General features: G+C 42.1%; 5 protein-coding genes across 9 annotated transcripts; 3 read left to right on the forward strand and 2 right to left on the reverse strand.

Annotated features, from left to right (window-relative positions):
- The first annotated feature begins 698 nt into the window (after positions 1–698).
- pak2b (p21 protein (Cdc42/Rac)-activated kinase 2b) lies at positions 699–8,181 on the forward strand. 2 transcript variants are annotated; one of them, XM_073476647.1, is made up of 15 exons: positions 699–979; positions 1,996–2,377; positions 2,471–2,577; positions 2,701–2,851; positions 3,124–3,155; positions 3,241–3,354; positions 3,478–3,610; positions 3,705–3,768; positions 4,217–4,265; positions 4,947–5,059; positions 5,184–5,301; positions 5,417–5,516; positions 5,606–5,802; positions 6,825–6,962; positions 7,057–8,181. In XM_073476647.1, exons 2-15 carry the CDS (start codon positions 2,188–2,190, stop codon positions 7,141–7,143), a joined length of 1,593 nt encoding a protein of 530 aa, XP_073332748.1. In that variant the 5' UTR covers positions 699–979; positions 1,996–2,187; the 3' UTR covers positions 7,144–8,181. The 2 variants fall into 2 exon arrangements, with proteins under 2 accessions (XP_073332748.1, XP_073332749.1); XM_073476648.1 differs by having other exon boundaries at positions 780–928; positions 7,057–7,957.
- A 282-nt stretch (positions 8,182–8,463) lies between these two features.
- On the forward strand, positions 8,464–10,562 carry rpp21 (ribonuclease P subunit p21). Its single transcript, XM_073477044.1, has 5 exons — positions 8,464–8,605; positions 8,718–8,818; positions 9,391–9,473; positions 9,614–9,748; positions 9,953–10,562. Exons 1-5 carry the CDS (start codon positions 8,549–8,551, stop codon positions 10,057–10,059), a joined length of 483 nt encoding a protein of 160 aa, XP_073333145.1. The 5' UTR covers positions 8,464–8,548; the 3' UTR covers positions 10,060–10,562.
- On the reverse strand, positions 10,382–12,428 carry aqp12 (aquaporin 12). Its single transcript, XM_073477043.1, has 3 exons — positions 11,728–12,428; positions 10,788–10,904; positions 10,382–10,701 (listed from the first exon to the last, which is right to left on the reverse strand). Exons 1-3 carry the CDS (start codon positions 12,320–12,322, stop codon positions 10,574–10,576), a joined length of 840 nt encoding a protein of 279 aa, XP_073333144.1. The 5' UTR covers positions 12,323–12,428; the 3' UTR covers positions 10,382–10,573.
- A 2,109-nt stretch (positions 12,429–14,537) lies between these two features.
- Positions 14,538–20,773, forward strand: LOC141004875 (nucleotide sugar transporter SLC35D2-like). Its single transcript, XM_073476564.1, has 12 exons — positions 14,538–14,705; positions 15,009–15,042; positions 15,149–15,235; positions 15,327–15,394; positions 15,500–15,571; positions 15,723–15,791; positions 16,036–16,138; positions 16,835–16,927; positions 17,503–17,570; positions 17,797–17,875; positions 17,956–18,038; positions 19,438–20,773. The coding sequence occupies exons 1-12, from the start codon at positions 14,596–14,598 to the stop codon at positions 19,541–19,543; spliced, it is 972 nt and encodes a 323-aa protein (XP_073332665.1). The 5' UTR covers positions 14,538–14,595; the 3' UTR covers positions 19,544–20,773.
- A 977-nt stretch (positions 20,774–21,750) lies between these two features.
- LOC141004569 (transmembrane protein 205) lies at positions 21,751–27,163 on the reverse strand. Of its 4 annotated transcripts, none has more exons than XM_073476141.1 (4): positions 27,006–27,163; positions 25,988–26,216; positions 24,662–24,825; positions 21,751–24,574 (listed from the first exon to the last, which is right to left on the reverse strand). In XM_073476141.1, exons 2-4 carry the CDS (start codon positions 26,085–26,087, stop codon positions 24,272–24,274), a joined length of 567 nt encoding a protein of 188 aa, XP_073332242.1. In that variant the 5' UTR covers positions 26,088–26,216; positions 27,006–27,163; the 3' UTR covers positions 21,751–24,271. The 4 variants fall into 4 exon arrangements, with proteins under 4 accessions (XP_073332242.1, XP_073332241.1, XP_073332239.1 ...); XM_073476140.1 differs by having other exon boundaries at positions 25,988–26,219; XM_073476138.1 differs by lacking the exon at positions 27,006–27,163 and adding an exon at positions 26,359–26,820 and having other exon boundaries at positions 25,988–26,219.
- Between the last annotated feature and the right edge of the window lie 12 nt (positions 27,164–27,175).

The raw sequence follows: 27,175 nt of genomic DNA on the forward strand, positions 1-27,175 counted from the left end.
CTGCACATTGTTCAGACCCACATTACATCTGATTCTGGTGGAGATCCTAAAGTTTCCAAAAAACATTAAATATGTCAAGCTGAACCATTTAGAAATATGTATAAAATGAAGTATTTTGAATATTTCCATTTGATAGAATGGTGCAGCCAAAAACACACACACTCATACAGCTTCAGCTGAGAGTGAAAACAGGTTGATACAATATACAGATGTTACTGTCTCACAGTCTGGAATAAGAGGTTTTGTCCAACATTAAAGGGACATTGTGTAGTTTTGGAGAAGAAATTCAGACTCACAATATCAATGAGGTTCTCAGAGGAAAATAAGGTCAGGGAATCCTGTGTGACGCTAGAAAGGTGGCAGGGTCCGCCACATATAAACAAAGTAAAACAGTATGAAATTGTGTTTGTCCTTTAAGGACAGTTTGTTTATTCAGTCACGAAAACAAAGAGAGTTTGTTCATTTAGTTTGTTGAAGCATGCTGATGATGATGAGTGTGTATCAGTCAGCCTCATCTTCACACACTGTACATGTTGAACTACATTACCTAAAATGCATTTCGACCTAATTCAACTTGTTTGAATTTATTTCTCTCTTTTTTTTAGTTTCCCCAGTGGTTAACAGACCTGTGACTACGAGCAGTGTGCAGCCCGGCTGTGATCTGAGGACAGACGGAGGCAGCAGAACAAACTCCACGCACCATTCATTTGCAGCCCTCAGTGAACGCGCTGGGCTGGGTCGGTAGTTCCGCTTCCCCTCCGCCATAGCGGAATTATCCCAGGGCCGAGGAGATAGAAGAAAAGTTGCATTGTAAATAGCTGTAGTCACGTTTTTTTTTTTTTTTACTAAGTTATTCGTACTTGTCGCGTACCATCGAGGCGCCCGTGTGACAGATGAAGTACTTCTGGACCGGTTTACAGACGTCGAGGTTCGTCCGGGAGTCAAGTTCTGTTCAAGTTTAAGTGGTGTGGAACCTCCGGTGAGCTCCGCCGCTGCTGCGTCGTCTTCGTTAGCCCGCAAATGAAGCAGCCTGCTACCGAGCAGTTTCATACTTGTAGTGTCCTTTAAACCGCCTCTCAGCAATGCTAACTTCTCTGGGGGGAAACCTTTTTTTGAAGTTTTGTTGGCAGACTAGTTAGCCGAGAGCTTAACACTAAGCTCCCGACGAGAGCAAGCGTTGTGGTAGCTTGTCGTGCTAACCTTAGTTAGCTTCTAGCTAGCACACTTGTTGGCCAAGTAGTTAATGCTAACGTTAGCTTGCTAGCCGCCCCTGTTGTTGCTCATTTGAAGGGCACTTCTTGTGTAGACAGAGCCGTTACACGGGAAGATAATCGGCTGGAAATCGGTATGTTGACTTTATTTATCTTAACAAGGAGCACTGAAGTGTCCGCTTTGTATTTCTGTGTCAAGTGAACTAGCAGGATAGGAACTTGCATTATTCTTTTATGCTCATCTGGGCTACTTTACAGTCTTCTTCAGCTGCGAGATGGGACACAAAAGAAGAAACTAGGTTAATAAAAATGCTCTCCACATTTCTCAGACGTATGCTAAGGTTTGAAAGGACGAATACTTTGTCTCAATAAGCTGTTTTTGTTCCGCTATCACCTCCTCAAGTGTAACAGTATCTGCTCTCCCCTTCATTAGCTGTTAGTTAGCTACATATACCAGCTACTTTCTTCACCCTGTCATCCACTGTTATTGGTCTCTTGTAGTTTATTTGTTGGCAGATCTTTCTAAATGTTGTCCTGAATACTGAGATAAAGAGATGAGACAGATCATTGCAGGCTGTGTGTTGAGTTTGATCTCTGTCCCACACAGTTAAGGCCCAAGATGATGGTTGTTTTCATTATTACTGAACTAGCTTTACTAATATAACCCTCCAACAGTCCCATACGCTGCTCAGCTTCATGATATTGTTTCATAGTAGAAAGAAGATCCATGTTTATTTTAATCACTAGTAATTTATGATCTTATCAATGTCTGATTTTCCTCCAGGTACCTCTTCCTTTCTCTTCTGCTGTCATTTTCGGCACATCTTCCCGTAGCGCATGAGCACACCCGTGCCTTGTGTTGATGTGAGCGCTGCCTCGCTCCCTGTCTGTTTGCCACCCTGTCCATCCTCGCCCGCTGTGCTCCCCGAGCCCTCGTAGCCCTGTTCGGCTCCCAACAACCTACAACCTATAAGCGATGTGTGATAACGGAGACCCTGAGGATAAACCCCCAGCCCCTCCGGTCAGGATGAGCAGCACCATCTTCAGCACCGGCTCTGGCAAAGACTCGCTCTCAGCCAACCACAGCTCTAAACCTCTGCCTTCTGTGCCCGAGGAGAGAAAACCTCGTAATAAGATCATCTCAATCTTCTCCGGGGCTGAAAAAGGTGAGAGGAAGAGTTTGGCCAGACACTATATTAACTTTTTAAAGTCATTCTTCTGTTGTTGTGCAGTTTTAATGAGGTTTTGGTTTCTTTCAGGTGGTAGAAAGAAAGATCGAGACAAAGAACGACCAGAGATCTCACCACCTTCAGATTTTGAACACACCATACACGTTGGTTTTGATGCTGTCACGGGGGAGTTTACTGTGAGTTTGTTCATGACACTTTTTTTCTCTCTTCCAGTAACCCCTGCTTTTTGACACTTGACTATCAACTAAAACACACATTCACACAACAGTTTGACACCGTGTCATCCTTGTCCAACACAGGGTATGCCAGAGCAATGGGCCCGACTACTCCAGACCTCAAACATCACCAAGTCAGAGCAGAAGAAGAACCCGCAGGCTGTGCTCGACGTTCTTAAGTTCTACGACTCCACGGGCAACGGTCGCCAGAAGTACCTCAGCTTCTCATCTTCTGGTGAGGCCCCAAGTCAACTTGTGACATTAAGTTTGTTTCGTTACCTGGAGGGCATCTTAAATATATTTCAAACTCATCACTGTGTTTGTAGGTACAAGTTGATGATTAACATTTGTTCTTTTCTCGGAAAGAGGAATTTAATCAATAGTATCTGCTGTAAAACAATGAGTAATCAATTAGGCATTACAATGAACAAAACAGTACAGTGTGTCAGCCTGAATCCTTTGAGAACGCTTTGTTCATTCTGTTCCTCTTTATTTTTTCATTCACAGAAAAAGACGCTTTCACCCCCGGGCCACAGTCTGTGAGTATTTTAAGACTGGTTAAACTGTTGTACTAAGTGTTTTGTCTTACAGAGGCTAACAACTTTCTTTTTCACTCTATATTAGCCTGTCAAAAAAGGCACTGAACCCTCTTCTCCAAATATCAAAGCCATTGATGACGATGACGATGATGAAGCTCCCCCTCCTGTAGTGGCACCGAGGCCAGAACATACAAAGAGTGTAAGTCACCGGCTTTAAGCAGACCTGACAGCATAATGGTTATTCATATTCGACTAGCTTTCGTTGTGAACTTGAGGTTTATTTACTTTTTTGTTTGACTTGTGTTATTGTTGTGTGGAGCAGGTGTACACTCGCTCCGTTATTGACCCCATCCCTGCTCCGAGCCAGTGTGTGGACGGAGATGTTGCCTCCAAGGCTGCAGACAGACAGAAAAAGAAGGGCAAGATGTCTGACGAGGAGATCATGGACAAACTGAGTAAATAATCTCACTTATCTGTTGTCACAACATAACAGCATTTTAAATCCCACCGGTTTCCTTTTACATTATGTTATTGTTATCTGGCTTACAGGAACCATCGTCAGCATCGGAGATCCCAAGAAGAAGTACACCAGATATGAAAAAATTGGTCAGGGGTGAGTGCAGATCCTTTTGTTGCATGTTGGGATTTAAGTTTTTATCCACAACATCTCGCGCTCTGATGATTTACTTTGACTGTTAAGCAGTCAGACGCAGTGTAATGATGCCCTCCTGATTCCTAGAAAGTTTTTCTGCAGGTGTACACTTGGAATATGATGGCAGTTAGTACTATATTTAAATTATAAGTTATTGCTTATTGCTTAATTCCTTCAATGAAACCCTATGATCTGAGATAGATCCTAGATCCCTGGTAGAAGAGTTTCTCAGTCAGTAACATACAAACAAAGCATCATGTCATGACTCTGTTAGATGAATCACAGCTTTTGTGTTAAAATGTGACAGCATGAATACGTCTGTGTTGTTCTTTTGCATGTTTACATGTTTGAGTGGACTGTTTGTTACAATGTGCACTGAGGTAAATTGCTAATCTCTGTCTTCTCACAGGGCATCAGGAACAGTATTCACAGCCATTGATGTCGCCACAGGACAAGAGGTAAAGAGTGACTGAGTAGTAGATGAGGAAATGTGGACTGACGGGACAGAGTAGAGTCGTGGAGCTCATTACATGAAAATGGACACATAAAATGCATTTTTTTTTCTTTTTTAATAAGCTTTATCAATACAGCAGAAGTTAAAATGAGACTGTAATGTCTGCAGAACAACTGCTACTGTGGCCACAAGTGACAAACCTAACAGTAAAAACTTGCTGTATCAGTAGCACATGTAAAGAGGAGTAATCAGATTAGCAAACTGACTCAGTGCTGTTAAGTACACTACACAGCAGTATTTATTTAAGTTGGCTAACATGAGCTGACATCAGCTAACAATAGTCATCATAAGTCACACTAGACCAAGTAAGGTTGTAACAGTTGCATGTGAGCCATTATGGAGAAAGATGGTTCCCAGGTCGTCAAATACTGACACGTTAAATACCCCAAACATCGGTATTTGATGACTTTTGCCATGTTTCTGTAAAATCACTTACTGCACCTTTAAGAGAGAAGTCAATAAGAGAAAGCAGTTTAAAAGTCTGCAATACATAACACTTACGCAGTCATAATAAAGACAAAGGAAAAAGATGTTTATACTAACATGGTCTCTGGAGTAATTTGTCAAATTTGGGTAATTCTGAATGTCTGATCTCTCTCTCTCTCTCTCCCTCTCTCTCTCTCAGGTCGCCATTAAACAGATCAACCTACAAAAGCAGCCGAAGAAGGAGCTGATCATCAACGAAATTCTAGTGATGAAGGAGCTGAAGAACCCCAATATTGTCAACTTTTTAGACAGGTGAGACTCAAAATAAACCTGCGAGCACAACATCCAATATCAAATATAACAAATCCAATATGTTGTCACAAAAGCATGGATGGACACCAGTGTGTGACGGTGTGTATTTGTGTTCTTATGTCAGTTTCCTGATGGGGGAGGAGCTGTTTGTAGTGATGGAGTATCTGGCCGGTGGCTCGCTGACAGATGTGGTTACAGAGACCTGCATGGATGAAGCCCAGATAGCTGCTGTCTGCAGAGAGGTACACTGCACTCTTTACAACAGGAAGCCATATGAGAGCGATCAAATCTGAGTTCTTTGTGTGAAAGTTTGAGACAAAACTAACGCTTACTTCTGAACAACTATCTCCTCTGCAGTGTTTACAAGCGCTGGAGTTCCTGCACGCGAACCAGGTCATTCACAGAGACATCAAAAGTGACAATGTGTTGCTTGGAATGGATGGCTCCGTCAAGCTGAGTAAGTCCTGTACCGATGTTATCACGAGCAGCCTGTTAAACCTCCTTTCACTATAACTGTGTAATTACTCTTATCCATCTCCTCGACAGCCGATTTTGGCTTCTGTGCCCAGATCACTCCAGAGCAGAGCAAACGCAGCACCATGGTAGGCACGCCTTACTGGATGGCTCCTGAGGTGGTGACCAGAAAGGCTTATGGGCCTAAAGTAGACATTTGGTCACTGGGTATTATGGCCATCGAGATGGTTGAAGGAGAGCCTCCCTACCTGAACGAGAACCCACTACGAGTGAGTGACGACATTTGTAACCCTCTTGGTTCTTTAACTGTCCTCTTTTTATTTTAGTCTTTACATGTTGTTCATTTCCAATTTATGACATGAAACTCTCCCAAGTGAATCATCTGTACAGTGAACAAATTCAAGTTCACTTACAACTAAAAGGTCAAAGGTACAGCTTACTGAACATAAAAAAAGGTGATTAATGAGATCAAGGATTTGTTTGTCAGACTTCAGCAAAGTTGCTGAAAAAACTGCAGTCCTTAATCTGTGATGACTCAACACAGAAGCAGGACAAGTCCCATGAGAGATCACCCTGCTCTCCACATGCACTAACAACATCATAAGCCAGGCTCTACACAGTTGACTTGTTGTTAGTTGAAGTTGTCAAGATACACATATTTCTTTCCAGTTTGTCGGCTTATCTGCAGATTCAATCTTTGTTTACACATACAAGGAATTAGACCGAAACACAATGTTGATTTACCGATCATACTGATTAAAGAAGCGAGCTCCAGGGAGTGTGGAATAAATACTGTAATAAGTCACTTTATATATATATTTATATATATACTTATGCATGTATGTATACGCGTCATTGTACAATATATAAAGCCTGCTTAGTTTTATATTTAACAACGATGGCTGATATGTAAATCAACAGTCCAATGTCATTTGAAACTGAACAAACTGCTGCTCTCGATGTGTCCACATTGGATTTCTCACACCTCACTTCTTCTACGACCGGTTATCGGGTCTCACCTACAGTTTGTTGTCTGTTTTTTTAAAGTCTGATTATGCAACTGTCATGAAGCGCTGTAGAAAAGGAAAGGACAATATGGCGGCTGTGTGAATGCTGTGTGAAATGGTGTGCAACACAACAACATTCTTAGTAATTAAAACCCATCAGACTAATTCTTTTTTCTCACTTAACCTATTTGGCTTGATTCGGTTGCTGCAAGTGGGTTATTTCCTGAAACTAGGTTTGACAGTTCCTGATGTTCCCTTTTCTGTCGTCTCTTCCCCTTTGGCAGGCATTATACCTGATTGCCACAAACGGCACACCCGAGCTTCAGAACCCTGAGAAGCTGTCTCCGGTCTTCAGAGATTTCCTCAACCGTTGCTTGGAAATGGACGTAGAGAAACGAGGCGGAGGCAAAGAGCTGCTGCAGGTTAAAAACTCTTCAGTCTCCTCAGTTTTTTTCCACTGAACTTCTCTTGTGTTTTGATTAACTGTTTTTTTTTCCTTCTCTTCTCTTTGTGCAGCATCCGTTCCTGAAGCTGGCAAAGCCCCTCTCCAGTCTCACACCTCTCATCCTGGCAGCCAAGGAGGCCATGAAGGGCAATCGTTAGCTGACGATTAAAAGCTACCCTGCCTTCCCATGCTGTGCACAGATACGTGCCAACCATTTTAGATTTCGTGCCAGACAATAGGCTGAGAGTGACTCGCCACTCTTGATGCACCAGCCTTATAAGCCCTGACAAACCTCACTGTGAAGAAGACCAAAAATCTAGAGCACAACTCCACCGCTGTCCATATGAACTCTTTTGTCACTCAGACGTCAGAAGACAAGTCAAACTCAAGTGCGTAGTTTCAGAGTCGGGCGTAGTTATTTTGTACAACGAATCTCCTGGTGACTAGTTAGGGCTAGGCTTGTATTTAACTTGGAATGAAGAAGATGCCTAGTTCTACTTAGTTTTTTTTAATCAACTGCCTTAAACAAATGCAAAATGTTGCCTAATGTATTGTTGATTGTGTCAATGTTTCTCTTCCCATGATTTTTACTACCTTTGTAATTGACCTTTTCAGCTCGTCAGTGTCTTAGTTATTTTGATACTTGAATTTCATGTGTCCCCCTTCTTGTTATATAGTTGGTCTCATTTAATGAACACTCTTGCTATTTCCACATTTGACTCGTGTTTTATGGACATTTTCTCTGACCGGTTTTTATAGGAAACATTTTAGTACAGTCGTCATTATGAACATTTGCTGTGATCGTGTCGTCCTTCGATTGCCACAGCTGACAAGACCTACTGTACCAGTTCTTCCCCTGTATCATTAGTCTTCTGATACCAGAGGTGCACCTTACAGGCAAATTAAAATGTTAGATTGACAGGGTTTATACTTTCTTCCTTATTGTTATTAAAAATGAGTATTGTATGTCGACCTCTGTCCTTTGTGTTCTTCTGGACTAAACAAATGCGCTTTTCCCGTGTTGTGTATATGGTGTACTAAATAATAGGGTTGGAGAAAAAAAAGTGGCCATGTAATGACGGTTAGCGGTCGTAGGCGTGGTGAGGACAATTTGTTGACTGTTTCGTTTTCTCCGTTGAACGACTAACAACTTTGTCTGCACACTCAAATAAATGCAACTGTTTGTGCTTTTGTGATCTGGGTCTAAAAATGATTGGTGTGCAGTAATATCACCTTTTCTCAAGACACACAGGGAAACAAACATGAAACTAGACATAAAAGTGATGCAATATAACATCAGTAACCCTTTTATATATTTACTGCAAGGCATTTGATATCAGTGTTGGCTTAATAGTGAGCCTGGGCTGTTTTAATTTTGCAGTAATATGTTGAAAAGCATTTTTTAATTTTTGAGATTTTTTTTTTTTTTGGTGTGAATTAATTGTGCGCTTTTATTCTGAAAGTCTTTGACCGGAAGTGTTCCTCTGAGCTCAGGCTGATGTAGAAGCAGTCAACTGGACGAAACTGCGGTTCTGTTCTTGTTTTTTCTGGGCTTCGTGAGTAATGGCAGCCCAAATGAAGGACAAAGAAGCCTACCAAAGGCTAAACTATCTCTACCAGGTGGGAAGTAAAGAATAAGTTGAAAGATAATCGCTGTCGTGGCGGCAGTAGTCACATGGCTAGCATGCTAGCTACCTAGCTAACAACTTTTACCGGTTTTGTCCCTCCACAGGCTGCACATTGTGTCCTGTCGCAGAACCCGGAAAATGTGGAGCTGGCTCGGTTCTACTGCTTCACACAGAGGACCATTGCGAGACGTTTAGTCCTCAGGCAGTGAGTTAACTCTGTGTCAATATTATCTGGAGGCGTGTGCTTCACCAAGTGTTGGTTTTATTTTGAAGGCTGAGTTACAGTACTCTCACATGATGAGTTATTTTGCATCACATTTTTATTTGTTGTTGTTTTCCAGTGTTGCAAAGGGTTTTATTTGTACATGAGCATTTAAAAGCATTTAATAAAGCTATTGGGACCCTAATTTTATTTAGCAGAGTTCATAACTGGTGACATTTTAATGTTTTTATGCCACAAATGTGCCTAATGTACTAGTTTATTCCTATGAGCCTTACATGCACCACATTGTCACCAAATGTATATTAATCCACCGCTGAAAATAGTCCTCAACAGATGCACTACTCTCTCCTGTTTGAGTAACATCTAATAAAAACTAGACTGTTATAGAGAATTACTCAGACATCTTCAGTTCAAACCAAAGGGCTGTGGGACGAGAAACACAGATAATGAAGGTCAGAAAGTAATGAGAGATGAACACACTGTTGGCTTTGGTCTTTTCATAGGATTTGGTTTAAAAACAGTTTTAATAAAGTGACTTGTAAATTTAATCGCAGGGATCCATCAGTGAAGAGAACATTATGCAAGAAGTGCTGCTCGTTGCTCATCCCTGGTGTAACTGCTACGACAAGACAACGAAGTGAGTCAGTTCATCATGTATGGTGACAGTCCGGCTCCTGATGTTTACTTTCCCCATGTTACCTTTCATTACATTTTAACCAGTTCCTTTATGTGTTTCATCTGAATTAAACTTCCTTTCTTTTAACTTTGTCTCATTAGGGAAAAAAAACAAGACTCGCTTTACTGTCATGAGGTGCCTCAGCTGTGGGCAGAGCAAGACGTTACTGAATAATCCAGATTATAGTTTGTGGGTGGACCGTCCCGAGGCTCAGATGGAGCAACAGAAGCAGCCAGGTGACAAAACTCAACTCGACACTATACAGCAGCCTCACAGAGGATTGTTTCCATACGAATGCCATGCTTATCAATCTTAATGATACATTTGGAACCTAAAAAAGCCTAAAATTCAGATTTCTCAACTCCCATTAAGACAGTAATGACTTAAAGAGGGCAAACACTCTGTATTGACCGGGACTATTTATTCTCTCTCACCCACAGATCCAGGCCCGTCTCGTAAGAATCAGCCGAAAGACAAAAAGCGTGATGGTTCAGCTCCTTCTTCTAAACCCAGTGCTGCCCCGAGCACCACCAGCACCAGCACCTAGCAGCAGTTCCCCTCTTCTCTCTCTGAATTGTGAAGGACTGATATTTATTTTTTTGTAGCTTTATTGTGTTACATATCTCCATTATCTGAGGAGCCAGTCTGATAGTATTAAATGCAGACTTTTCACTTCTATATTTTAGTAATTTATTGATTTATTAGCTTTTGGCCTCTGAGATCATTTTGAGTATTTCTCTGAAGTTCATCTGTTTGTCAGCGTGTCATTTTTGGTGCTACCAGCAGATGGCAGCACTTGTGTGTTGGATTTAAAGGAAGACCATGTTGGTGGGGGTGTTTATGGTTTTTTTTTTTAAAGGAAAACTTCATTGATACCAATAGTTTTATTAAAAACTGCCAACAAGAATGGAAAATGGATTAACTTGCCTTTTTTTGAATGCTTAATACTTTACATTTTCTGTATAGGCAACAGTAAATATCTCTTGACCATTAACCATTTGTTGCCAAATACTTTCCCTAAAAGGTTGATTAAAAGAAAATAAAACATTTTGCAGTTTCTTTCACATTTTCTTCTTTTCTCCTTTGTCCCCCTTTGGCACTCTGAAACGTGTCTTCTGACAGTACAGCAGGTTCTTGGCAAAGATCCTTGGGATGTGGCCCATGTACAGGAGAAGAGCCAGTGTCATGCCTAGAAAACAAACATTCAGTGTGTTCACTTTTAAAGAGCTGACAAAGGAATGCACATAGTGTATATTTCATCATAATGTAACTTACCTGTGAGAGAGCCAAGCCAGTAGACCATCGCGTACTCTGTGAAGGTGAATCCAGGGCAGTGGAAGGTGAGGCCATAGGCCAGTGATGGATTCATGTAAGCTGAGGTGTAGCCACTGGCTGCGTGAAACAACGGACAAAACATGTTTTATGTTGGTGGATGAGTTACAACAAGGTGGAGTCCTAGGACCTCGTAAGTTAGTGTTGTTTACAAGCAGAAACCCTGATCATGATCAACAAAGATTATCAATGAAATACCATCCAAAGTATCTACACTGTGTAGTTTTGAGGAAGCCATTTTAATCAGAAGAGAAAGAACTTCGTTGACTGATTTATTTATGCCGAAATAAACAAACTCTTCATTTGTTGTGACTGAATAAACACACTGACCTTAAAGGACAACACAGTTTCATACTGTTTTACTTTGTTTATATGTTGCGGACCCTGCCACCTTTCTTGCTTCAAACAGTGTTCTGGGACCTTATTTTCCACTGAGAACAGCTTGTTTATTCAGTTATGGGAAAAAATGATTATTTCTGAGTTTGCATTATTACCTCATTAATATAATGAGTTTGAATTTCTTCTCCAAAACTACATAGTGCTCCTTTAATGAGCAATACACTATTTTCTTCTCTTTTATTCTTCTAGTTGCTTTGTTTGGCCAAAGATTCATGAGTGGTGAGTCAGCTAGAGGTTGCAAGGTGACAGTGACTATGCAGATGCACAGAAACTGTGATCTCAGATGACACTGCATGCACTGAGCAATAGCAAAATAGGAAAGTGTCATGTTGCACTAATATCCCAGTGGGCTCCCACATTTTTATGTTTTAAAGTTACTGCACATTTTTTCTCATATTTACAATTGCAAACTTTCTTTGGAGTGCTTTTTGTTGTTTAGCCTTTTTGGATGTTAAAGGAGGGGCCTGGTTCACCTCAAACTTACCTGTATGTGACAGGAAAGTGAGGAGGACAGCGATCAGGGGCACCCGGATCAAAGCGGATCTGCGCTCCAGGTTTAAGTGGATCAGATGAAAGATGAGCGCGCAAACACACTCAGTGAAAAACCCCTGAAGCAGAGAGACCTGCAGAGAGGTGCTGCACTCTCTCGCCATCAGGTTTTTGATCATGTGCATGTCTGTCAGCTCCAGGCCCCAGTAGTATCCAGCTGCAAGGAGGCCAAGGAAGGCCCCAAGAAACTGGGCTGCTACAGCAAGGAGAGTGGGCAGGGTGGTGGCCTCCAGCTGCAGGAACTTCAGCAGCACCAGGTTGGTATTCCCGGATGCACCACCACAGATCACACCGTGGGTCAACAGCACCACAAACAGAATGGTCACAGTCACATCCGGGCCCAGGCCTCCAGCCCACTCACCCACCTCCACAATGGTCTGCACCTCCAGCCGACATGCCACCAGCATGAAAGTGGAGGCAAACTCTGTCATGAAGCTCAACCTTGGCCATTTCCTGAGGAGTGTTCGGACTGAGGCGGCGAAGACCACAACGGCCACGAAGTATCCGAGAGATGCGTTCAATCCAGACATGGCTCACATCGGCCGTCCCCTGCTGTTTCTGTTCAAAAAGAGATGAATGAGGGTCCGACTCAACAAGTGTGCTTTCTGTTTGACAACGTGGCACATGCAGAGACACATTTCTTATCAGAGACACGTCAGGTTCGTTTGCAACAGCCAGCTGCCAAAATACACATGGGCCTTTTGCAAGGTCAGGTCAGGAAGCTGGCCTTCACTCACTGGTGATGTATCGTCAGATCCTCTCTGCAGGATAACTGTAAATGCTCTTCTTCCAAGGAGTAATAAACATGCAAATGAAAACAAACCCCCACTGGATTATATAAAGAAAGTAGTGCTTGACTTGGAATAAAGAAAGGTTCAAGTACACTTAACCAGTAAACTAAACAATTTCAACCTACAGCTTAATCCATGGTGTTGGTTCTCTATCCCTGCACCTCCATCTATCTTTCATATGTCTGTAATGACTCTATAATGCCTGCGTCATCATCCCCAATGGAGACAGCCATCACTGCCGAACACATCAGAGGGTCCAGCAACAAAACTATCTGATCAGCTTCCAGGAAGGCCCATCTGCCAGATTACATCAGCAATAACATCTTTATATTTATGAGCTTATATAACCAAAAGCCGCCATTCTTTTTTAAAAGATCAGGAAATGCTTTGATCATTTGTCTAATGTGTAACTAGCTAACTATTTAAATTGTTTTATAGCCTACACTGACTGAAGAGCTTTGTTTGAGGAGCTATAACTCATCAGTAAAACACAGTTCATGAAACACTTGATGACCACTAAACATGATTAACATGCACTGTAAAGACAAACACTCTTATTGGTTGTAATGTCACCATTAACATGTATTTTGTCTCCATCTTGTGGTTGAATAGTAAACATAAGACACTGTATTCTGTCTGTAGATACTGTATGAGGTGGATCTGTGACTGATAGTGCACAGAATTGGATCTACACATTGAGAAGTGGCTGGAAAATCACCAAAAAGATGTTGTTTTGATTCATAAGAGACAATCTAGTGGCACCACACATTAAATATATAAATATATGACACCGACCCTTGTGTAGAAGACTGTTAAAAGATGAGCCTACTCAGTTCTTATGTGGTCCGGTTTTCCATCCGTGTTAAAGACAAAAATAATGAAGAATCTGTGAGCTGATGCCACCACAACACCAATATAAGTCAATAGAGGAGTTAGATCTACATTTTTTTTTCCTTTTCTGCATTCCTTTGGCCATGGACATCATTTTCTTCTATTCCCTTTTTCCCTCCTTTAGGTTTGATGTTATACAGTTCCCTTTCCCTTTTCTTCTTTCTTGTTTTTGTTTTTGTTTTGTTTGTTTTTGTTAGTTTGTCTATTTATGTAGGCCCCTTTGCTTTTCAAATCACATGCTGGGATGTGAAAATGATAAATGTGCTGCCTGCTTTTTGAATTCCCATGATATTCTACTGTTTTATGATTTAATGATTAATCCATATAGATAATTATATTTTTTTATCTCTCTTTATGGAGTGCAGGCAGCATGGTGAGTTTGTTAAAAAAAAAAGTTTTGTTTTTTATTTGTAAAAAAGAAAAAAAAAGCCCTGATTAGACAAACTTTTCATAATTAAATAATCTGATTTTTTTATTTGAAAATTGAAATTATGAGATAAAAATCATGATTATCTACTAAATTAAATCACTATCTTTTTATCTCATAGTTTACATTTTAATTTAGTTTTTCATCTTATGTTTATTTATGAACTGGACTCCCATAAACAAACATCACTGTCCTGGTAAACACACTGGAGCTGCTGAATGAATGTGTCTCCTGACCTCTGATTGGCTCACACAGATCACATGTCAGGTTAAAACCCGGAAGTGCTGCCGTTGACAATCCAATACATTCGTGGATGAAATAAAGGAGGAGGAGGGGGGATTGTGAAGCTGTAGAAAGATTAACCATCTCCATCCAGCTCCCGCTTTCATTTTTCCAACCCTCGTGTAACAACTTCACAATATGTAGCTGAGATTATCAGCTGTGTGAGTGACACCTCTTTTATTTTTATTATTTAGCTAGCATGGCGCCGATAAACCGCGCTAGCCGGCTAGAAAGTAACCTCTCTCTCTGTGTGTGATGTTCAGACTTGAGGCGGAAGTTGTGAAACGTCGACGTCCCTGAGTTGTGTGTGTGTGTGTGTTAGTGTGTGTGTGTGTTGGTGTGTGTGAGAGAGCCAGTGAAGTGATGGCAGGGGAAGAGCCGACACTCAGAGAGGAATGAGAACTTGTCGGGGATGGCGGACAAACCTCTGACACTGTTTGTGAAGCTGTTTGCCGCTGGATTTTACGGTGTGAGCTCGTTTCTCATCGTCGTGGTGAACAAAAGTGTCCTCACCAACTACAGGTAACGGGCTTTTTTTTGTTGTTGTTGTTTTTTATTGCTAACGCCTATAACGGTATTAGTTGAGAAGCTACCGTGTTAAGCTAACCTAGCAGGCTGAAGTTGTGTCTGCTGCTGGGTAGTGGAGCTTATTTAGCTAGCCGCAACTTTTGGCTAGCCGAGGAGGTAAACTGCACACCGAAACAGGAAAAGCTTGACTTTACTAGCATTGTGTGAAGCTACACGTTAACCCACCGGTGTTAGCTGTAACATGCCCAGCCTGTGAGCTCACTAACGGGGACCCTAACTCTGCTGTCCCCCATCCAGGTTCCCTTCTTCAATATGTGTCGGAATTGGACAAGTGAGTTGAATGCTTTCCCAGTCTTCGTGCAGCATTTTTCCTCCCCCAACACCCATCAGTCCTTGAGTTTTATGTGATTTCCTCTTGAATGTGTGTGTGTGTGCAGATGTTGGCCACGGTGGTAGTGCTGTGGGTGGGCAAGGCTGCGAGGGTGATCAGCTTCCCAGACTGTGATGAGACCATACCTCGAAAGGTGAGACCCCCCTCCTCCTCCCCTTCATCCATCTCACCCTTATCAGATGTTGTTTTCATGCACAAAATATTCATATATTTCTGCTTTACAGACGTTTCCTCTACCTCTCCTGTATGTGGGAAATCAAATCACTGGTCTGTTTGGCACCAAAAGGCTGAAGTAAGTCCTCATCCCTCAACTATCTAGGCTGAATGATGGTGAGCTCATTGGGCACGGCTGTTGATGTTTGGCCAAGTTAAAGCGATTAATGTCCTCTTCCTCCAGTTTGCCGATGTTTACTGTCCTCAGGAGGTTCTCCATTTTATTCACGATGATGGCCGAGGCGCTTCTGCTCAAGTAAGATTGCACATAAGTGATAACCCACTTTTCTCGCTCATGTTCTGGTTCCCTTTTTCCTCACTTTCTTTGAACAGCACTGGTGGCTTTATTTACAGCGCCAGGCAGCCAGATTGAATTTCATTGCTCTACTGTCTTTGACCTTTGGCAGGAAGAAATTCTCCAGGCCAGTCCAGCTGACAGTATTTACAATGATCCTCGGGGCGTTTATAGCTGCGAGGTAAGTTCTGCTGCACCCAGGTGGTGTCCCCGCTTTTAACCTAACCCAAATTACCCTCACTACAAAGGGTCGTCCACTCCTGATATATGTCCTCACTTAAGTTATATTGTCTTAGCGTCATTAGACACATGTTGTATATCTTGAGTGCTGAAACAGAGCACGCCCAGAGCTAAATCATCAGTGACAGACCGCCTATTTACTTCCTCAACACTTTCTTCAGTTTTCTCTCATCTCTTCCTCGCAGTGCTGACTTGGCCTTTGACATGCAAGGCTACGTGTTCATTCTGATGAACGACGTGCTGACTGCAGCCAACGGAGCCTATGTGAAACAAAAATTAGATGCAAAGGTATGTGGTGGCAGCGTCTGATGAATGGTAACCATTGTTGGGTTGGAGCTGCTTTTGGCATTGAGCTGACGTTGGTGACCTTAGAGAACCCAAACTGTCCTTCAGCTTCTTGCTTAAAGGAATTCAGTGTACACAAAAACGCCATGAGCTCTTTTTTTACTCCCCGCTACACTGGTTTAATTACCGCTATTTTTGTAGAGATCACTTGGGTGAAAAGTTGTTCTGCTTTCCAGTTATTTGTGCGTGTTTTGTTGCCTTATTTTAAACATTTACCATAGCATCAGAAATGTCTCGGAGCTCCTTTCGGTCGTTTTTTATGTCACATGAGCAGACTGCACAGCTCTCACGTTACAGCAGAAGCAGAACTGCATCCAGATATAGTCTGTGATGTCTGTGGAGCACCAGCTGCTAATACTGAGCAAGACAGAGAGGCGTGTGTGTGTGTGTGAGTGTGTGAGTGAGTGATATTGTGAGGGAGTGAAAGATGGAGATGGAGCCACGCGATACACTCAGATGAATGCAAACAAGAGGTTCTAGGTAATGCAGTGGGCTGGCCATGCATTAACATCTGTACGCTAGTTATTGAGGAATGCACTGAAATGCTTGTGAATAACCCTCTCTGTCCCGGCTCTGCTTATTTAACATGTTCCTGCTGCTTCCTGATACATCTGTTTCCATCTGTGCTGTTTCTCACAGGAGCTGGGGAAATATGGATTATTGTATTATAATGCATTATTTATGATCATTCCCACCCTGTTGTTGGCTCATTTGACTGGAGACATGCAGAAGGTAAGCCTCTACTTTACTCTCGGCAGATTTTATTCATTAGATTAGAGATATTTAGGTGTGGTTAGTACTGGTTCTGTTCAGCGAATGCGAGGTCTAACCCTAAATTGAGTGCCACATACGTGTAAGCATGGGTGTGTGCCGTAAATATGAGCTGCCTGTTTGTTGGTGAGTGTTGGCAGAGACCTTCTGGTTTGCCCAGCTGGGGCCCAGCAGCCAGACAGGCACAAAGCAGCTATTATGCACCTCGTAGAGTTATTACAGCAGTGCCTACAACCTCCCTGGACTGAATAAGCTCAGTGGAGATACAGACTACTACCCTTTAAAGCTATTGGAAAGTCAGTGTTGGGTTTGTGTGTATGGAAGTGTTAGTTATGTCCTCAGCGCCATAAAATGAGATCTCTGCTGTGTTTGGTTTGTCTTAATTTCCTGTCTTGCACTGAAAGCCAGACCAGACATGTCTAAGGAGTGACTCAAACTGAATATTTTGAACAATTTTTGCCTACCTAATCGAGATTTTTTCCTGTTTTTTCTATGCAATCTTTATTACGCGTACTTTCTTATTCTTCTCTTCTCAGGCAGTGGAATATGACGGTTGGTCGGACATGTTTTTCCTCACCCAGTTCATCCTCTCTTGCATCATGGGGTAAGAATACAGGCCAAGAACTTATGTGTGCATGTGCAAGCAGGCAGTATTGAGTTTTGTGCCAGCACCGAACATCTGGATTACACCAATTTACCACTGCCTTATTGCTCCCATATCACTGGCTGAAATCTAGATTCTAGGCCATCTCTTGTAGCTCACAGTCGACCCTTTGTCTTCAGTGTTGCGCTAACATTGTGAAATCTGACGGTGACGTGTTGTTTTGCAGGTTTGTTCTGATGTATTCCACAGTGCTTTGTACACAATACAACTCTGCATTGACAACGACCATTGTGGGCTGCATCAAGGTAAGCTGTGAAGTAATGGTTAAATACACTAAAATGTAAAAAATAAACCTCAGTTTAATGAATATTTTCTGTTTTGTCAGAATGTCCTGGTGACATACATCGGGATGGTGTTCAGTGGAGACTACATCTTCTCTTGGACGAACTTCATAGGTTTGAATATCAGGTATGAAACAACCAGATCACACCCAGGGCAGAACCGAAGCTGTTCTGCAGACAAAACATGTCCTTGCTTACCCATCTGACCTTCTGCCACACACATTTTGCTTTGTATGGTCACACAGCAGAGTTAGTCAGTTACATTTAAACATGAGAGGGAACTTTAATGACCATTTTATGATATCATGTTGTCTTTCGCCACACTAGCAGCATGGCTTTTATGGATGGAAATGTCGCCACTTTGACCCAGACTGAAATACCTCAACAACTATTGAAGGACTGTCAGGAGATTCTCTACAGACCTTCATGGCTCTTAGATGATGAATCCTCTGACTCAGTAGATCAAAGTTGTCACTTGTCCTGTAGAATATCTCGACATCGTCTCGTTGGAAGGACAAAATATTATTCAGACATTCACAGTTCAAGATGGTTATTTCCTAATGACTTTGATGATTGCCTGACGTTTCCTCTTTCCTCACACCAACCATGAAGTTGACATTTGTGGCTTTAAGTGAAAGCTTTGAGTGTTTCTACTCATGAATGGATCGCCGTTACATTTAGCACAGACCGTGTGAATTGTTATATCTTCAGGATGTTAGCTAAAACAACCACAATGTTAACAGCAGCTCGAAAGCAACCATGCAGCAACACGTCGTCAAATACCAACGTTGGGTTGGCGTCCGATCTGAGCTGCCAACCCAAAGCATCAGTATTTGACAACCTGTTGACTCAACAATCAGCTATCAATTTCCAGGCAGTTAGATTTAGTTGCTATAAATAAATGAGTCATGTGGTAAAAAGAACCAGAGTCTTGTGGTCACTGAGCCTTAAAAGAAATTATTGGTGGTTGTTTTGAAGTCTTAATCCAAACTGGGCCTCAGCTGTGCCAAGCTCACCCCGGGGAGCTCTTTGTGCTTCTCACAGCTCATTATATGCCAAACTTCCCCTTTTTTTGTCATTTGCACAAGCTTCTTGTTAACTCGAAGATTGTTCTTGTTTCTGGTTGTAAACTAAATGATACTGTTATTGCTGAGAAAAAGAAAAAGCCAGCGCTGACACAGATGTCACTGATAACAGTTTGCACGTCAGCTGCAGGCTTTGACACGTCCCTGCTGGATCTTGTTGGGGGAAATATGACGACTCTAATAACTGATACTTATCTGCTGCTACATGTTCACCTTTTGCGCCGATTGACAACCTGATTTTCAGGTCTCATTTTGTCTGCGACTAACATCAGCCTCTCTAACGTGAATCCAAACACCTCCATTTATTGAACCTGTTTGTTTTAGGTTTTACAAATACAGCTCACTAAACAGCCTGTTAGATGGCTGGACATGTGTATTTTGCCTAATTGTGTGTCCTTGAACAGGTGTTCTCTAACATGGCTGCTGTCCTTGTTGTTGCAGTATTGCTGGCAGCCTGGTGTACTCCTACATCACCCTCACAGAGGAGCAGTCCAGCAAAGCGAGCGAAAGCACCAAGCTGGACATCAAGGGCAAGGTGGTGGTATGACAGAGAGACAGAGACACTGGATTTAATTATTTTTATGCTGATGAACCGGAGAACTCTATTTTTAGTACGACTTTTTATTTATGGAGTATTTTAGCAGTGAATACGTGGACTAATTGATGGGAACGGTTTCGCGGCGACTTCCTCTCTGTGTTGTGGAAATGGAGCCATGGTTACGAGTCCTCCAGAGGGATTGTGGGTTGTTGTTTTTTTGTTTTTTTTTAAAGCTGGTGTTTTCTTTTTAAATATTTGTATTTTGATACTGTACATGTGAGCATTGAGAAGAAGGGAAACATGGAACCAATATTATTTATGTTACAACATTTGCCGACATTTAGACAAACAGAACGTTGGAAGCTAAATGTCGGGATGACGAAGTGTTTCGGGCTGGAGTGATCGGTTGTTTTAAAGCGTGGGTGTTTACAGATGACTCGTGGGAATATTAAGTAATGGTTATTATAAAGGCACAATCCTTTTTTAATTGCCTTTTCTGGTTTGCTGTTTACAAGGAATGTAACTTTAGCTGCCTTCTAAGCACAGTGAGCTGCACTGACACTCGTTACACGTCGTTTCAGTCTCATTTCTTTTGATTAGATTTTTTTTTTTTTATCACATACACTGTTAAAAGCTTGTGACAAGACGACATGATGACAGTAAACCTCATCCTGCAAACAACCAAAGTGGATGGGCAAGTGGATTGTGGCTTTAAATAATGTTGCTGCCTCCTTTTCGGGAGATAATTTTCAGATTACAGTTTACATGTTGCTCTCTCAGTATTACAGAATGGTCGTTGTAAGGTGGTTCTCTCTATGCAGAATTAACAAACAGTACTTATCGTTTGTTATTTGTACAAGGGGATCCATTTGTTCTTCTTTTCTTGACACGATGTTATCGCACTTTTAACTGAGGTAGTGAAACTGAATCGCCTCACCTCCTGTCACAGTCATTGTTGAGATTATTGTGCTCTCCTGAAGTGTAGGTTTCAGGTTTTTTTAAGTATTACGAGAGAATCATGGTTTTCTAAACCTTTAATAGTCAGGTACGAGTGATGACTTTTTTTTTTTTTTTTTTACATTTTTATCTACATCATTTTATATTTATTACTTTTTTTAGACTAATATTCATTTTGTAGGTGGAGTGGCTTGTGCATTGTTGATGCTGATCTATCTCAAACACAGTAACCATGGATTTGTAGCAATGGTGTATTTTTACATTAAAAAAAACTCATGTTGACATGTTTTCCTTTTGGAGTTGTTCAGGTTACAATGTGTAGCAGCTTATTGACAGAGCATACTGCGGTGCGCCTGTTATATCCAAATTGCAGCAGATGATAAACCACAGTAGAGCAACGGCTCCCCCTTCTGTCATATCTGGCAAAAGTCACATTAGAAATACTCGCAGGATTAGATTTGACCTGTGAGTGAGAGCTCCATTCATTTTCTGATATGACTGCCACTAAGAGTCACCAAAATCAACCTCACACATTTTCAAATATGACATACAGGTGATTTCATTTAGAGCCATTTGACAGATCATACTGTCTGAGCTGATGATGTCTGAGTATCTTAAACCCTGCTCACCCAAAATAAATGTAAAACATGCCAAGAGGCTTTGAAAGGGAGCAATAAGTAAAAACCTTTGGTTGAAAACACTCAGAATGTGAATAACATCATGATGTCTGTGTACTGTGCTGCTGAGATATCTACTGAAGTTAGCAATGCTAACCAGCTAGCCCCATCCTGGTCCAAAGCTCCTGTGATAGCAGTGTAAACACTAACACTCTCCTGGTCCTAAGCTCACAGTCTGAGCCACTAGCTGCACGGCTAACTGAGCTATGGGCAGCAGCAGTTAGTGGCTACTCTGGTGATATGCTGCTCCCCATTTGTTGAGTATGAATTTATCAGGTGGCCAAATCTTTAATTTTTTTTAAAATTAGTTTACTGAAGAACAGATAAAAAAAAGAGAAAAGGATCGAGGAACTACTCATCGATAATACTGTGTAGATAAAATCAGTGTTAATTAGGTTGTACTTGCACTTCTTGGTTAAATATTACAAATTAATCTAGTTAGGTACATTTTATTTCATTTAGCCCAAAATAACAAATAACATTGATTCAATTAAGGAAAAACAGATGAAAATCTTTTAGGAGGAACAACAATGAGAGAACTTTCCCTTCTAATGATGGTGAGAAGACGATGAAGCACAGAACTGAGAGAAAAACATGTTTTAATACAAAAAACAGACGGTACACGTCTCAACATCTTTGATACAAACCCATGACCACAAACCGCTCATGACCTCTGCCCTCAGTGGTCTTCAGGCGACTTACATTTAGTATTACACAAGCCGCACTAACCGTAATAATAACTGGCATAAATATCTAATGAATGACAAAGATCTTTTAAAATTTCACATCCACATGTAGCTTTTATGTTTATGCATTTATATTAATTTAAACTGGCAGAGCTAAAAAAAAGTAGCAACATTGAGGGTGTGTACAGTTTAAAGCTACTACCGAGTAATATTGCATTGTGTTTGCCTGTTTTGGGCTCATAATAAGCACCTTCATCAGTCCAGTCAGAACAAACAAAAGAAAAACAAAGAGGAAGTTAAAGAGGCTGTACTCAGCTGCCTCTGCCCCGCGTATAGAAGTACTGTTGGTGTCGATGGCATTTTTTTACTTTGGTTTAATGTACATCTATCACAGGCCGATGCAAACAGACGCGAGAAGGACACAAGAAACACGTTGACAGAAACGTTCACCTCAGGAAGGGCCATCATAGCAGGAGAGGTTCATTAACATCATTCAACATGTGCAAAAAAACCCACAAAAGAATACACATAACTGACCACAGATCCTCTCTGCCTGATATTTGAGATAAACAACATGACTAAAAAAAGCTCCGACACCTGAGACCTGCGCTGTACTCCACTGAGAGTACAACTCAAAAATGACTTGGCTTGTGTGGCGGGCTGAGCTCCCAACAGCCACATCGAGACGTTTGACCACATTCAGTACTCACAGGTGTTACAGAACAAAGCCCACTTAATTCATTCAGGCAATAGACTCATTTTCAATTAAGGCACACTATAAGGTAACAATGTACATGGCCGTGGTCATACCGGGATGATTGGTGAAAGGGTCAAGAGCAGAGACATCGTTCAGATCTTCGAGTAGACAAATACTACAGAGCCCCTGATGGCTCACTGTGGGATTATCTCCCCCTGAACTTTCCCAACTGCAAAGCCAAGTAAGAAAATTCTGATCTCTTTGACCACCACAGGTCCAGGCTTATCAAGAGAACAGCAACAATGTCTTCCTCAAGGGACACATGGATAATAGCAAGGGTCCAACCTGCTATGCAACAATACATCGTTTAACATCTGAAGATAAATACACTGAAACAATAATCGTAATTCCAATATAATGATGAAATCTCTGGTGCGGTGGTTTTTGGATGGGCTAAAAGCTTTTTGGGTTATTTTTTGGTTAGAAACTTCAGGCGGGACAAATCAAACCTTAAGGCGAGCCAACTTTGGCCCACTTTAAGGCCCCTACACACCAGGCTGATGGTCGGCTATCAGGCATTGTCAGGACCCTCAGTGAGCCCTTGTCGGGCGCTTTTTGGCCGATCCAGCACGTAGAATCGGTGGCGGCTCATCTGTGAGAGAAATCGCTCTGATTGGCTGTTCAGGTAAGAGGATCACTGCAAAAAAAAAAAAAGAGAGAGGAAAGGGAAAGCCCCTTGTACCTGTCGCTGTAGTATACATAATTATTTTTCTTTCTCCTTATTTTTCTACCTCTGCAGCTTTTTATCAGACCTATTCTCGAAAAGTGCTGCATAATCCTAACACTGGTTTGTACATTGGCAGATAGGTATCTCCTTTCACGCGGGCACAGAGTGTACTAGCTTGTTGGCCGCCAGCTGTAGTTTTTGCGGTGCGTTCAAGTGCAGCTTTTTGGCCGAGATAAAGGAGCCATGCGGTGACGCAACAGTCAGCCTTTGTCGCAGCTAGGTATTTACTGTCAGTTTGGTGTGTAGGGGCCTCGAGGCAGCTATATAGTTAAAGTGTTTTGCTTTCTTTTCCATACCAGAAGCAAGAAGCACATCTGTTCTTTAGTTAACAAAAGATAGGGCAGACAAACCTGTGACGCTATGTTGTGACCAAGGTATAAAAGCTGCACCCAAACAGGACGAGCAGGACTGAGAAGCATGAGAGCGGTTGCCTTAGAAAGGGTGCCTTTCTGTTGCTTACATATATAAGAAGGTGCAGTGCAGTGGGGCTGTTTCCTGCAATGATGTCTCTGATACTGCAAGTCAAAAAGTTTAAGACATTCCTCATGTTTTGGGTTCCTGAAAGGTACCATAGTGTAATGGTAAAGGGCAATATCAAGGCTGGCACCAGCCTCGGCCACACTGGGTGAAAGGTGAGGCATTACTCGCTGCGGGAACTGATTTGTCTCTCTAAAAAAGGCCTTCAATCTGAATGTCTCAAAACCAACAACAAACTAGAGCCTAAATCTGAGCACAGAGGCTGTGTCCTTTCATTATTCTCTAAGGCACAAGACCATCAAGGCTTACCTGATGTTTTGTTTTATAACTAACGAGGCAGGGAGAGGGAAAGACTTTAAATATATAACTTACTGCTTTGATACAAAAATAGGAGTTTCTAGATTTGTAAGGGGGTGACTATCAAAAAAATCAACAGTCCAGCTGCTGTGTGTCAGATTAAAGTGTGACGAGGTTCTCGGCCATGTAACACAGACTGTAGAAGTTGCAGCCGATGCAGCAGAGGTTACAGAGGGAGGACAGCAGCCTGTACAGCCACAGACGACTGCTGAGGTGTCTGTATTTGACATCCGTCTCGCACAGCTTGGCGTAAGCTTCGCGGTTCGACGACAGGCCGATGTCCTGACCCAACCCGCACGACTGCTCGACGAGGTGCATGTCCGCCATGATCTCTGATGTCATTTGGCCGAACCACTGGGCGTTGACGGCGGCGACCGTCACCGACACAAAGAAGATGAAGATCTGGTGGGGAGAGAAGGGGCTGAGATTGAATAAATATTTTAAAATAGTTTTTTATTCAACGTGATGATGTGGAACAAAAAAACATACCTGAAAGGCTTCTCTGTCATCCAGCAGGTCGCTGGGATGATACACAGCGTAGATGGTGAGGTTAAAGAAGGCACAAGCTGAACCCAGGTGGAGGTAGAACGGGACAAGACGACTCTGGATGAACCCATAAGTGTGTCTGTTCAGGTGGTTGTCCATCACAAAGCCTGAGAAATCAGAACAACTCATTAGCACTACAGGGGACCTCCTGGCTTTTATTTCCAGTAGAGCTGCGCGATATGGTAAAAAAAAAAAAAAAAAAAAAAATCATATTGACAGATTGCACGACTGCGATATGATTCCTGATTGGTGGGAATGACCATTTTTGCTTTACAATTTTCATTTTTTCCTCAAAAGAACTGAAATCAAGATGATGTGACATTTGCTGGAGTCTGCACCAAACATGTTTTGGTACATCTGGAGAACTACATTTGTAAGACAGGACAAATCTGCAGCAAGTTCTCCATTATAATGATGTTTTGTCTCAGCTTTTATCAAATAATTGCAGCTTAGCAATTGCAGGATAGCCACCGGGATAAAGTGGAGCTGTTGCTGTAAAATAACCTCGTCTTTTTTAAACAGACCGTGACAATTTGAATGACAGTTGTCAAGACATAAAACCAAAGACCTGTTGATCTTTACTAATCAAGACATGATAGTCTAATAATGGAAAAGTCGATTAAATCAAAAATCAAATTAAATCCCGACCTGACAGTCAAATCAAATCAAAAACTATAAAGTCAGTCCAAATGCTTGACACACGCTCCACCTTTTTCTCTGCGCTGTGGTTTTAAGTAGACCATTAAAAACGGTTTGCATAAACACAGCCACAATGGTACACCACAAAAACAACATGACAAAAACACTGGGTTTGTGATCGAAAACTGGCAATACGCTCTGATGCTGCGCTGCACTGGGGTTCAACGGGGTCATATGCAGTGGATAAGTAACTACACTGCATAATGTGTAGACAGGAGGCACCTTGCATTGAATCTACAAGGAATGCATGGACACACCTTTAGATTACGACCGAGCTGCAACAAAAGCTCGTCGGGGTCTGGATGTAGGCGTAGAGGTGAACATGAAAAAACTGGTCGGGGATCATACGAAGGCGTAAAAAGGTATTCTGGGCGATCCAGTCGTGAGTGTACAGATCCACGTACATACTGCACAGGTGTGAATAATCGTGTTGTGCATGTAACCTGGAAACACATTCAGCCTCCTCAAAGAGCTCCCAGCCCCTCCCTGTCTCTCCCTTCCTTACATTTCTAACTCTTTCTGTGTCACCTGCATCCACTGTATGTTTGAGTGTGTGTGCTCGGTACCAACTTGAAATAAAGGTGACCCAAATCTGCATTCCCCAGTAGGTGGAGAGCAGCAGCAGCTGCAGCAGCTTGACCGTGTAGGTTGGCTCCTGGTCGGTGGACATGCTTCCTCCTCTGCCTCTCTCTTCTCCAGTTTTAACTCCGGCCGGTGTCTCCAAAAACTGCTCCTTCTGGATGGGCCAGTCCTGCTCTCTTTTACCTGTCCGGAGGGCACCTGATGCTCCACCCCAGATCTTCTGTAAACATTCAAAAATACGCATCAATGAGGTGGTTAGGTGAAAGTAGGTGAAAGGTTACCAGTGGTAAGAGTGTTTGGCTTTCAGTCTCTGCAGGACAGAGTTGAAAGATTTGCTCGCATGCAGACCAGAGCCACACCTTTAGATATGAACCACACACCTTCTTGTTCCTGGAGCCAGTAACACAAACAGGTTGGTGCCATATTCCTGTCAACATTAAATCATTGCAGGACACAGTGTACCCCATACGGTGTCTACACACTTCCGCATTGCTGTCAACGAAACTGGGTTGCTGCTGTGTGACCTTAACCACAGTGTGCAGACTTTGTTTCAGCCCAGTTAGGACACACGACTGTAGGTGTGCCCATCCCACTGACACTCACAGTCACACGGCTAATCCAAGCTATCATTAAATAAAGTAACGTTAGCTAAAGAAATCTCAAAGTCTGGAGGCTAAAGATTTATTTCACGACAGCAGCTAGCGACTGAGGGGGCGGCAACGTATCTCCAAAGTCACCTTTGCAAAAAAAATACAAAATAAATGAGTAAAAACGACCTGTTTCGTCAACTAACAGCAGCTTTTAATGTTAGCTAGCAGTGTAGCAGGTAAAACTACGCTAACTATTAGTTAGCTCGCGTTAGCTAAGTTAGCTTTACCTACACAACTATTCCTGTAGCTGCACTCCAGTGACAGTCAGCAACATGTCGCAATGTTGACAAGACGCAGAGTAAATGTTGTAAGTATTATGTGTAAAAAAAAAAACAAACCTCTTGAGTACAGCCTACCTGTGTCCGGGTAAGTTGAAGCTCCGTCTCTGCTGCTAGCTGCACTCACACACACTGAGAAAGGAGGCGGTGTCAGGATCAGGATGTGCTTCCCCCCCCTCTGAGGGACTTCAGGTAAAAAACCTCCAGACTGAAGTAAAACACACTGATCTCTGCAGGAAAGTTAGCTG

Source organism: Pagrus major, chromosome 11 (assembly GCF_040436345.1).
Source record: "Pagrus major chromosome 11, Pma_NU_1.0".
NCBI classification, from domain to species: Eukaryota; Metazoa; Chordata; class Actinopteri; order Spariformes; family Sparidae; genus Pagrus; species Pagrus major.